At 43.7% G+C, this 13,150-nt stretch overlaps 1 protein-coding gene across 4 annotated transcripts in view; it reads right to left on the reverse strand.

Moving 5' to 3' along the window:
* The window catches only part of USP24 (ubiquitin specific peptidase 24), a 97,917-nt gene that overhangs the window by 21,606 nt on the left and 63,161 nt on the right, over window positions 1–13,150 (reverse strand). For all 4 annotated transcript variants that reach the window (XM_081322892.1, XM_081322894.1, XM_081322891.1 and 1 more), the window contains 11 exons: window positions 13,004–13,065; window positions 12,079–12,270; window positions 11,488–11,605; window positions 9,977–10,121; window positions 4,455–4,574; window positions 3,478–3,603; window positions 2,945–3,043; window positions 2,767–2,849; window positions 2,134–2,275; window positions 870–989; window positions 170–390 (listed from right to left, as the gene is read on the reverse strand). In XM_081322892.1, coding sequence (XP_081179018.1) covers window positions 170–390; window positions 870–989; window positions 2,134–2,275; window positions 2,767–2,849; window positions 2,945–3,043; window positions 3,478–3,603; window positions 4,455–4,574; window positions 9,977–10,121; window positions 11,488–11,605; window positions 12,079–12,270; window positions 13,004–13,065 — 1,428 coding nt within the window. The remainder of the gene's footprint in view (window positions 1–169; window positions 391–869; window positions 990–2,133; window positions 2,276–2,766; window positions 2,850–2,944; window positions 3,044–3,477; window positions 3,604–4,454; window positions 4,575–9,976; window positions 10,122–11,487; window positions 11,606–12,078; window positions 12,271–13,003; window positions 13,066–13,150) is intronic.

Genomic DNA, 13,150 nt, shown 5'->3' on the forward strand with positions numbered 1-13,150 from the left:
TCTGGTGGTATTAGTTCGGTGAGGATGTAAGTTTATAAAGCTTGGTGTGCTACATAAAAATGTTTGCCAAACAAGATTTATAATTCAACACCTGAATTATAATCTAGCTTTTAATCTAGCAAATCAACAACTGACCACCCCACATGAGAATACAGTTATTTCCAATTACCTCCTATCTTTTATAAAAGAATAGTAGTGGCCTGCATGGGCTTGACCACTGTGCACAATTACGCCAACCAGTTCATAGTTTTCTGAAGGAGCCACTTTCTTCTGTGGAGACCCTTTACATCCCTGATCTAGATGTCGTCCATTGTCACCAACTTCTGAAGAAGAATCTTGGCGAGCCATTCCTGAAACTGTATAGGGTTCCATATTCAGCATCCAAGGGAACTGTTTAAAATGAAACAGATTAAACTTAAACCTGAAGTACGTTGCATGTTAATAGATTTTCTTCAATTTTCTACAAAATGTATAAAACCTAGATTTTTATAAATTTATACAACCAAGATGTAGATAGAATAAAATAAATTACTTTATTGGTTGGGTAAAATCATAGCATTTTCAGTTTCTCCCGAACACTGCCTTAGCTTTTTAAAAAGACCCTTTGAGGAAAACTAAAAATCTTAACTTTTTTTTTTTAAAAAAACCCACCATAATCAATTATGTTATATCTATAGAAAAAAAGTTGTTACATTTTTTTATCGTCATCACCATCACCATGTATCTTTAGGTAGAAGTTTTTTTTACCTTTAACTTTACCAGTCCATGCACCTATTTTAATATAGACAGGCTACATGCATAGAGATAATAAAAATAAAGACTGTGTCTCCTTAAAAAGGTAAACACATGTAAACAAAGGTTAAGCTTACCTTGATCTGTTCATCATATTTTATGGAACGTCCACTTTCCCAATCAAAGCCAAATCTCATGAGGTGTATCACTAATACACTGGGTAGAGCTTTAATGCAGGTCCGTTTCACTGTAGTTCTCTTAAAAAAAATGAACCAAAGTTTCAGCTAAATACTTATTTTGGTCTACTGTTTATCTATAGGAACTTTGTTACTTTACTCCTATAGACTAGGAGTAAATTTTAAATTTGTTTCACAGATATTATAGCTATATGCTGTTAGCATTATCAACCTAGTGACACTACTAGAGAAACCATTTTCAGTTCCTTTTTACCCTGAAGCAAATTCAGCAAGCTACCCTTTTCAACAGTGTTGAAGTACATCCAAGCAACAGTGGGCTTATAGCGTTCTTTTTGACAATGCTAACAATTTTACATCATTTTCTGTACAAAGTAATCAAAAAGTATTTCAACAAGCTCTTTATAAGTACAGATTTAGGGTAAGTTTCATGGAATGGAAAATATCACATGGAAATATAAAATTAGTATTTTACAAGAAAAACAGGAACTTTCAGAGAACCAGTAAGTGGCTCTGAGGCTACATGATTCTCCAGGTTGCATATTGCAGGATAAAGTATTACATTTTTACCAGTTTTTTTTAAAGGGTACAAAACTACAAAAATGTTCAGTGTGTTAATTTCCTTGCAGCATTTCTTTTTCCCTTTGCAGCATTTTTAAAGAAACAGTTCTTACATTCACTTTAACTCTTTGATATGTCTACTGAGAATGTATAAATAAAATAATTGTTTTCATTTGGGTAGGAAACCAAAATTAATTCCCAAACATAAAAATGAAATGAAAAATTGAAGATTTTTTTTACTCATCATGGCAACCAAGTGTTGATTTCTACAATTTTTCAACCACCAGAACATACAGAAATACAGGATTGCAAAGCTATAGTTTCTAAACGGTCTTATGACAATGTTTCATATTCTTTTTCAGCTTGAAAATCAGAGGGAAATCTTGAGGATTCACTATTATTCAAGATAATTGTAAGGGAAAAAAATAAGGGACTTCTATACATATCATCTTAACCCTGAAGAAAGGTTTAAAGATTTAATTAAATAAAGATTTAATTAAATATTTAATTAAAAAACAAGCACATATGAAGCATATACAGCTAAGGACAGACTCAAAATTTCTCAGAGCACTCATGAATCCAGAGAACTCTCTTCCCATAGAAAAATCAAAGTACTTTTAACTCTTAGATAAAGTAGAAGAATTACCTTTTCTTTACATTTCTCACAGTAGTATGCATTACTTCCTTCTAGGATCTCCCCTCTAACAAACTGATCCAGTGAAATTTCTAGACTTTGACATGAAGTGACCCCTAAGTTGAGAGCCACAAAGGCTTCCTCTCGTTCATACCTACAACATTAAGAAAAAGAAGAGAATATTAAGATTTTCAAACAAAAACTAAGAATTCACAAATGCACCCTATATGTCAAACAAAGCTGCAAGATTTTGTCTATTTCAGTAACCACCTTTATTATTTATTAAAAGTACGGTAAACCAGTGAATTGTGCCACCTGTATGTGGCATGCTTTTTCTTTGCTTCTCTAGTTTCTCCTTTTTCCATGTTAACATACCTAGTCAGGAAGTATGCAGATCCAGGATCTGTATAGATATCCTCCCCCACCTCTATCTTAATTCTAGAAAGTCCAGAAATGTAACAGTTTGAGATTGGTGTATACAAAGCTTTCATTTGATACCAATGGTAAAGTGATAAAGAATAGTGATTTTTCCGTTTGCCATGCAAAGGCTTACAAAAGTGGATCTCTTTCTTCACCTATAGATTTCACTTTCAGTATGCCGAGAGGGAGATCTACTTTATCTTATGACACCTGATCTTCACTTACCTGTGAGGACAATCCTTACAGATTTTCTGATCAGAATATATGCCCTGAAAGGTGTTTTTAAAGATCTGGTCTCTTCCTATTTTCTGTAAGAGATTGAAATGCCAACAGCAGATTAACTGTGCATCAACTGAAACAATGAACTGAATTAATATACCAATGTACCAAAAGTGTAATTCACCTTAAGGTATTCATCCATTTGATCTATAAGGCTGGTGAAGAATTCATAAGCATCTTGCTGTTCACGTACATAAAGCTCCTTGTTCCACATTTTAAAGATCTATAAAATATAGATGCAATCCACTCAGTTAAATGCTTCAAGATCTATAAATGTCACTAGAATGCACTAAGTAAGTAAGCCAATCTAAACAGGAAGAAAAAGGTGCCTTCTTATCCTTACCCAACTTTTTTTTACAAGAAAATATACCTTCTCTTGAGAATACTACTTTGGATTCTCTTCCTGAGAATATTACTAAAGAGAAGAATGCTACTTGAGTCCATTACAACTGGAAGGCTAATGAATTTAAACAAACAAACTTTAGGATTCTATATCACTGAGAGACTATGAGTAGGGCTAACTAAAATCAAATGGGAATCCTTTACAACATTACTGTTTTTTTCAAAATGCTGTGATCTAAATTATCATTTTAAATCATGACGAAAAAGAAAGAAAGAAAAGAAAAGGATTCATGCTTAAAAAACAGTAAGTAATACCTTCCAGAAGTTTTCCGGTATGTAATATTGCAGCTTGCTTTCCATTAAATGACCAAAGAGGGACTGAACTTGATAGAATACATTGTCATCAGGATTGTCCATGTTATCATCGATTGAAAGCAATGCCTTTAGAAACAATTTTCAAGAGTGTTTATTGAAAGTGCAACAAGATTTATTTGTAGTCATTTGTGCCACTGAAGTGACTAATAATAATATTCCGGTACAAACCTTTGGATCCGCTGATAACCATCAGCTTTGCTCTTATTGTTATCAGAAAATCATTAGTTAGCATTAACATTAACATTTCGGTGACAGAAAGAACCTTTGTTCTAAGTAACATGGCTCTGCCTTATTGTCATCTGTTTCTCATCCTGCGCAGTTATGTCATAATCTGTTAAGAGGTACATCAACCAGCTATCTTGGATTAGTGTTTTCGTTTTTTATGAAAAACTAAATCCATGCCTCACACCTCTACTGCAATCTTTGACAATCAGCCCAGGAAGGGACATCATTCCTTATGAATGCCCCTTATTTTTGCATAAATTTCTCCCAATTTGGCATTTATTCTCCGCCATAGGAGACCACTAAATCCAACAGGCATTTAAAAATGAAATGTTTAAAAGAGCATATTTAAAAACTCTGATTCTTATTTCAACTCTGCATAGCTTCCCCGCCAAATTCATTCTACACAAAATAAAATAAAATGATACTGCTTGCACTGTAGTCATACTGAATAATTGGAGAATCAAATTTAGTTTTTCTGAGTCTTATTTCTTACCTCAGCACTGATTCACATTGGACTATCCCAGGGAAGACCGAGTCTGTTAACTAGTTGTTAACATGGGTCAATTTCAAGTTGCTGCTTCTCTTCATCATAGATTTATATGTCAACAATCCTTCCTTCCCGAGAAACTTCTATGTATATAATTAACAGGATTGCTAAAAGCATTTTTCACAAGACTATAAATAAATATTACCTCAGGAAGACCTGGCTGCATATACAGTTGTTGGAAAACTGCATTCATATAACATGTAGCTCCACCATTCTTTAGCCCCACAAAACCAGAAATGGATCGACCATCTACAGGTGGGAGATACTGAGGGTAGAGGAAAGAAGAAAAAATTGTAACATAGAAAAATAGATGTAATTTACAAAGAACTAATGTTGCTGATTGAAATATTTGCTTTAAGTATGGAACTTACCCATATTGATTTTACTCAATGTATATTTTGGGTAAACCTCTGAGTAGTATTTATTTATTTATTTATTTGTTTTTATATACCGCCCTTCTCCCGAGGGACTCGGGGCGGTGTACAGAGCAAGGTAGGTATACAATTAAACAATAGTAAAAACAAATGAAACCCCAAGAGCTATCAGGGCAGGCCGGACTGCTGGAACAAGTAAGTTTTTAAGTCGCGCCGGAAGGTGCGAAGGACGGGGGCCATCCGGATTTCGGTAGGCAAGCAGTTACAGAGGGTTGGCGCACCCACTGAGAATGCCCTCCCCCTGGGGGCCACCAGCCGGCATTCTTTGACCGGTGGCACCCTGAGGAGGCCCTCTCTGTGGGAGCGTACAGGACGGAGGGGTGTTGACGTTGGTAGAAGGTGCTCCCGTAGGTAATCCGGACCCATGCCATGTAGGGCTTTGTATGTCATCATTAGCACCTTGAATTTCACTCGGAAGGCAACTGGAAGCCAGTGCAGCTCACGGAGGAGAGGTGTGATATGGGAGTATCGGGAGGCCCCCAAAAGTGTTCGTGCAGCTGCACTCTGCACCAGTTGAAGCTTCCGAGTGGCTCTCAAGGGCAGCCCCATGTAGAGAGCGTTACAGTAGTCAAGGCGAGAGGTCACAAGAGCATGGGTGACTGTACGTAAGGCATCCAGGTCCAGATAAGGTCGTAGTTGGCGCACAAGTCGAACCCGAGTGAAGGCCCCCCTGGTCACAGCTCCTATGTGCTCTTCCAAGGATAGCTGTGAGTCTAGGAGGACACCCAGGTTGCGGGCCCTATCAACAGGGGGTAATAACTCACCCCCGATGTTAAGGGATGGAATGCTCCGAGTATCCTGGCATGCCGGTATGTACAGCCATTCAGTCTTGTCCGGGTTGAGCTGAAGCCTGTTTCTCCCCATCCATTCCCGAACCGCTTCCAGGCAACGGGACATCACGTCGAGGGCATCACTGATGTTGTTTGGGGTTGAGATGAAAAGCTGGGTGTCATCAGCATACTGATGGTACCCTACTCCAAAACCACGAATGATCTCACCTAGCGGTTTCATGTAGATGTTGAACAGGAGAGGCGAGAGAACCGACCCCTGAGGGACTCCACAAACGAGAGGCCTCGGAGTCGACCTCTGTCCTCCTGCCAACACCGACTGCGAGCGTCCCAGGAGAAAGGAGGAGAACCACCGCAGAACCGTGCCTCCCACTCCCAATCCTCTGAGGCGCCGCAGCAAGATACCATGGTCGATGGTATCGAAAGCCGCCGAAAGGTCTAATAAGACTAGGACAGAGGAATGGCCCCTGTCCCGGGCCCTCCAGAGATCATTCATCAGAGCGACCAATGCCGTCTCCGTGCTGTAGCCCGGCCTGAAGCCCAATTGGCACGGGTCTAGATAATCCGCTTCATCCAGGACCTGAGGAAGCTGATGTGCCACCACACTCTCAACAACCTTCGCAAGGAAGCGAAGGTTGGAGACTGGACGAAAGTTATTCAATGAAGCTGGGTCCAAGGTGGGCTTCTTGAGGAGAGGTCTCACCACCACCTCCTTCAAGGAGGCGGGGAAGTGACCCTCACTCAGAGAAGCAGAGATGACCGCCTGAAACTAGCCTCGTGTCCCCTCTCGAGCTGCATAAGCCAGCCAGGAAGGGCACGGGTCCAGTAAGCATGTGGAGGAGCTCAACCTCCTCATAATCCTGTCCACTTCCTTTGGAGTTACAGGATCAAATTCCTCCCAGATGACGTCGACAAGACTGCCCATGTCCTGTTCCTCAGACTCTGCCCAGTTGGAGTCCAGGCCGGTTCGAATCCGAGCGATTTTATCCAACAGATATTGACCGAATTCCTCGGCTCGACCCTGTCAGGGTTCCTCCCTCACCTCTTGGTTCAGAAGGGAGCGAGTCACTCTGAACAGGGCAGCCGGGCGATTATCTGCGGACGCGATGAGGGTGGAGAAGTAATTGGATCTCGCCACCCTTATCGCTGCGAGATAAGACCTGGTGTGGATTCTTAGTCGCAACCGGTCGGATTCGGATCGACTGGATCTCCAACGGCTCTCTAGGCCCCGTCTCCGACGCTTCATCTCCCGGAGCTCCGCGGTGAACCATGGGGCTCGCTGGGATCTGCGCCGGGTCAGGGGCCGCAGGGGTACAACTCGGTCAAGTGCCTCTGTGGCTGCCGTTTCCCAGGCTTCCACTAAGGCATCCGCCGAGCTGTGAGCAGGGAGTGCAGGTGGGTTCCCAAGCGCTGCCTGGAACCTATCAGGGTCCATTAGGCGCCTGGGGCGGTACCATCTGGTTGGCTCCGTGCACCCACGGCGGGGGGTGGCAAAGCGGAAGTCTAGCCGTAGGAGGTGATGATCGGTCCATGACAGGGGCATAACGGTTGGGGAGCCCCCACCAATATCATCACGCCACCGTCCAGATAAGAACACCAAGTCAGGGGTGTGGCCTCCCTCATGAGTCGGTCCTGAAATTACTTGCGACAGGTCCATGGCCGTCATGGAAGCCATGAACTCCCGAGCTAGTTCGGACGATCCTCCTAGGGACGGTAGGTTGAAGTCGCCCAAAACCATGAGTTTGGGGAATTCAACCACCAGCCCCGAGAGGACATCGAGTAGCTTAGGCAGGGCTGCCGCTGCGCGGTTAGGTGGAAGGTACGCCAGCAGCAGGCCCAACTGCGCCCCCGGACCGTATCTCAGAAAGAGAGACTCACAACCGACTATCTGAGGGACGGTGGTCTCCCGCGGGCTAAGGGTCTCCCTGATGATTACTGCCACTCCTCCGCCCCTACCATGGGCCCGAGGCTGGTGCAGCACCCGGAAACCAGGCGGGCAGAGGTCAACCAGAGGGACACCACCCTCTGGGCCCAGCCAGGTTTCCGTGATGCAAGCCAGGTCCACGTGCTCACTCTCCACTAGGTCTCGAACAAGGGGAGCCTTATTAGCAACGGACCTGGCATTTAGGTAGACCAGCCTGAGCTCAGGAGGCTGCACATCTTCGCTCCCGGGTCCTCGGGGAAAGTACAGAGGGTCGGAGCGTCCCACCGCTTGTAGAAAGCGGAGATGACCCTCCCGGTGTCGATACGGCCCTCTGCTTGTGCACCTTCTGCCGTTCCCCACCGTCCTGGAAATTGGTTGTCCGTTAGCTCGCCACTGGGCTTCGTCGTGGACTGAACCCCGCTCCTCCCTTTCGCGAACGATCATAGGCCTGGCCTGTGCTATGGTTGTTGGAAGGCCCCCCTTCGCCGAGCAACCATAGTCTTCTCCCACCCCCCTCCCTAACCCCACAAAAAACTTAACTAAGAACTTAATCAGGGGCCTCTTGTTGGACTTATGCTGGAGGCCCCTGACCCTGCCCGGCCATCTCTCAGAGGCCCAGTGGTCGGGCCCGTCATCGAGATTGGATGTAGTGTAGGCGGGTCGCACCCAGGAGAGGGGGGAACCCCTGAGGGCGTGCAGTACTGTGCTGGAGTATTGAAGGAGCATGGAGTCACAAGGGGTTCCGGGAAGGCAGTCCCCTGGATGGTGAATTTGCAGGAGGGTCGAGTCGGGTAGGTGGGTTTCTGGACCGTCACCCAGCCGCTGCCACTTGGCCGGGTGAACCCCAGAAGCAGGCCACTCCTCATCCTCTCACGATGGGTGTGACTCTGTATCCGGGGGTGGTCCAGAACGTACTCTGGGTGAAGCATACCCCATAGAGCTCCCACCTCTATGGGGTTGCAGGTGTAAGGCCAAGCCACTCTGCCACCGTGGCTTGCACCCAGGCCCGTCATGTCCTGTGGGGAGAGAGTGGGCAAGGATGGTTGAGAGTGGGCAGAAGGCAGGTGGAGGGATTCATTAACTGGCGTCGGCTTTGGTGGTTCAGCTGCCCTTACAGTTTCCTCCCTGATACTCTGGGCGTTGTTCCCGGCTGCAGCTCCATAGGCCCCTATTGGTTGGGGACCGTCCGGAGCGTGGCCTCCCAGAGGTGCGGGAGTCCCTGGTGTCATGTCGCTGCCGTTGCCGTCTCCGTTCAAGGTGCCTCGAAGAAGGTGGCTTAGGGTGTGGGCCGGAGATGCCACGCCGCTGCCGCTACCGCCGCTGTCAAAAGGCCCCTGGGCAAGAACGGTCGACCGGGGCCCGGAGAGGCTGTCACCGCCGTCCTCGTCTTCGTTGCCGCCATTTCCGCCGTACAGTTGGTCCGCGGCGCCTCCTTTGATCCCTTGGAAACGCCGACGCCGCCTAGGGGCAGACCAGGTGGTCGAGGCGGAGCAGAGACGCCGGCCCCATTCAAGACAGCTGCAACGGCTGCAGCGGCTCAGGGGGCGGGTCGGAGACGCCATGCTGCCACCGCTATCGTCGCTGTCAAAGACCCCTGGGAAAACGATCGGCTGGGGCCCGGGGAAGCTGTCACCGCCGCCCTCGTCTTCGCTGCCGCCGCTTCCGCCGCACAGCTGATCTGCGGCGCCTCCTTGATCCCGCGGAGACGCCGCTGTTGCCCAGGAGCAGATCAGGTGGACGAGTCAGGGCAGAGAAGACGGCCCCAGTCAAGCCGGCTGCAACGGCTGCAGCGGCTCAGTGGGCGGGCCGAAGATGCCACGCCGCCACTGCTACTGCCGCTGTCAAAGGCCCTGGGAGAGCAATCGGTTGGGGGCCGGAGGAGCTGCCGCCGCCGTCGTCATCTTCGTTGCCGCCGCCTCCGCTGCACAGCTGATCCGCGGCGTCTCCTTGTTCCCTCAGAGACGCCGCCGACGCCCAGGAGCAGATCAGCTGGCCGAGGCAGAGCGAGGGCGCCGGCTCCACTCCAGACGCCTGCAACGGTTGCAGCGGCTCAGGGGCGGGCCGGGGACGCTACGCCGCCACCGCTATCGCCGCTGTCAAGGCTCCTGGGCAAGCGATCGACTGGGGCCCGGAGCAGCTGTCACCGTCGCTGTTGTTTTCGTTGGTGCTGTTTCCGCCACACAGCTGACCCGCGGCGCCTCCTTTGTTCCCTCGGAGGCGCCGCCGTCGCCCAGGAGTAGATCGAGGCAGGGCGGAGACGTTGGTTCCATTCAAATCGGCCGCCCAACGGCCTAGGGGGCAGGCAGGAGATGTCCCGGCGCCCCTATGGCTGGCCCGGGGAGGCAGCGGGCGGCGTATTGCCCAACTTAGTTGCCCAAACTTCTGACCCCATCCCAGGGGTCTAACGACATCCCTGGGGGGCTCCTGGGGGACGCCTTGCCACTGGGGCTCACAGAGCTCTCCCCAGCACGTCTGCCATCTTTGGATACTATTTGCATTAAAATAAAGCCTGTATACTTACATCAAATTCCTTGGAAAGAGCTGGATCAAGTTGGTGATGCATAGAAAGCAATTCTTTTGTAATAAGCTGAAGATTTGAGGGTGAACTATCAGCCAACATTACTAGAACTTCATATGCTGCTAAGCGACTGTTCACTGTACTGCATCTAAAACAAAGGACTCAATTATTCATAGCCAATATTCAGCTGTTAATACTTGTAAAATATAGTAATCTGCTTCCAAAGAGAATAAATTGAGGTTTAGGGCCTTTCTGTGCAGAGCAATTCTAAAATCATCTGTTTAATTTCCTGGATGAGTTAAAGCTATTATACTGTACATGCAGACAAAGGAGATAGTTATTTTTGATTCCATTTATAAAGTAATATGTGGTGGAGGATGTAATTAAAGGTGGACAACCTTTATTGGGTCATGGGCTACAGTTACCATCTGATTCTGCACATTTGATCTCAGAAATGTGGAGGAATTGAATTCCATACCAATATTAATAACATTAATTGAGGACTTGGTTTTTTTCAGTATGAACTGCTTGAGTGATTTGTCTAAGTCAAACATGATGGAAATTATTAAGATGTCAAAAACAGTACCCTATGAACAGTTTCCAGGGTGCTCTGTAATCTGTACTTTATACTGTGAGAAATCTAGAAATATACATAATTGCAAATCATCAAATTGAAGTAAAATAAATGACCATTTAGAAATAGCAATAGATTTGGATAAATGAAGTGACTTAAAATTGAGAATGTGGAATAAAACAAATCTTTAAAGGTTATTTCTCTACACATCCAGAAAATACGACTTATTTAGCATACTTGTACTTTATTCAATCCTAAATATTTTAGGTGGATTACATTCTAAGAATAAGAGAATTAAAAAAGTAAAAGCACAATTAAATCTAACATCAATCTATGAGTAATAGGATGCTAAATACATTACAACAGTCATTCCACATTCCCTCTACATAAAATGTAGAATATTTCTGCTTGGTTCCAAAAGTGTAGCAGAGGCACAAGCAGGCTATATCACAGCTAAAAGAGCCCTCCCTTCTGACAATCAGCTTAACTTCATTCAGCAAAGGTATTTATTAAGGTAAGTATATATCAATAAATGACCCAGGACTGATCTATAATCATGATACCATGAAGCTCCTTAGTAACCTTCTTGGGGATATTTGTATTAGATTAGATAACCTTTATTGTCATTTTTTCCTGTGGGCACAATGGCACACATTTAAAAATGAAATTTAGTTGCTTCCTCTCAAAATGTACACATTTAAAACATACTATATAGAACATGTGTATAGAGACCTACACCCTTACATATAAGTAGCATATATTTATTTTAGTTACTTAATTTCAGAATGAAGATAACTAAGTGAATGATAGGAAATGCAGATATTTAAAAATGAAAAAGCCCCATTTTGATTTACACATAGACAGTTCTGATCAATCAAGTAACATAATACCCCCTACCCCCTATTCTTTACTACCATCAATACACTAATATATGCTTTACTTTGGGTGAAAATCTTGCTGAGTAGCAGCAATGCTGCCAACTGGAGAATGACTGTTCAGGATAATCCTGGATGCTCGGAACAGGAAGTCATCTAATAATGGTTTGATCAAAGATGAACCTATGTAAAAAACCAAAAATATTATTATTACAGTTAAGAATTAACATGCTTGCAGAAAGCATTTACAGAACAGAATGGTATATTGCTAGATACACAGGCAATCAGAGAACATGTATTTCTCGTATATGTATATGTACATATACATACAGACGGACAAAAACACAGAAATAACTGAACAGAAATAAACTTCTTGTTTATATTTGATTTAGAGCGCTGTGTTGATCGTATCATTTTACACACCGTGCTGAAAAAGTAAAATTCCCATACAGCAGCACTCTCTGGTTTACTAAATAAATATTTACCTGCAAGCTTCCACGTAAGAAGAGTATTTTCCAAAAGACCAAGATAGTACTGACAGTAGCAGAATGTCATAATTTTTAACCAAGGTTGTATTTACATTTAACTTTGCAAAAGAGTAAATAATTGCAAATTATAATGCAATTAAAACATGAGTTGTGGAAAGTAATAGTTACCTAGCATTTCCTTTTCTGCCCCACAAAGTGAGAGAAGAGTCTTAATAAGTCTTAAATGTCCTGCCAATAACACGTTGTCAGCTTCACTGGTTTCACACTCAGCTGCACGAGTAGGTTCAAAATTATCCAACCAAGTGATTTCATCCTCCAACATGACAGCTGGACTTATCTTTAGTTGTTCCATTTCTGAAGCTATGTGATAACAACCAAACAAAGGAAGGGCCAGAAGGAAAAGATTAAGCATACCACTATATTCAAATACTCCAAAGAGAAACATCACTGAAATCAACGCTAATGCTAATTTAAGACATGTGACATAAAGCAAGCATTTAATTTAAAAATTAACCTAGTTCCTTCTCCTTAAAAATGACAAGCCTGAGATCTTTAGATAGTACAACCTGCAAATAAATACATAACTTCAAATGTGGCTCTGTTACCAGAATCAAATATGACAATTTACATTATTACAATAACTTCACATCTTAAAAATCATTTCAGAAATAGTTACTGAAAAGGGATAATGTTTCCATTTACTCATATAGTTTATATAACTATATACAGTTTTATGTAGCTTATGTACAGTTAGTTTAAAGAATCTCAGAATTATTCTGCCTACTTATTAAAGCTCTATAAAGATGTTATTTCTGTCAACAAGATAGAAAAGTTTATTTTCTTAGTCTTAAAAGTGGGATTAGCAAATACTGTTATTCTTCTGCTTTGTTCAGGATAAATCTAAACTGTGGATTTTGAACTAAATGACGGAGTTTAGGACAAAGTTCAAAAAGAAAAATTGTAAGAATAACATTATTTCAGTTGGCTTTTTTAGAATAAATGTTTTTGGTTGTGATATACCTAGAATCCTATCTTTTTGAATAAAGAACATTTTCTTTTGCAATTTAAAGCAGTTTTAGTTTCTACTACTTACATGTAAGATCGTCCAATAATTGGCATCTAAGATCAAAGTATTCCGTACATTGGGACAAGTGTCTAAAAATGAACTCAAGCAATTACTATTAAGATTCTTATAAGCATATGACAATTTGCAGAAATCTTCACTTTTACATATATTTTC

The sequence above is a fragment of the Vipera berus genome (genome assembly GCF_964194415.1).
Source record: "Vipera berus genome assembly, chromosome: 3".
NCBI lineage: Eukaryota > Metazoa > Chordata > Lepidosauria > Squamata > Viperidae > Vipera > Vipera berus.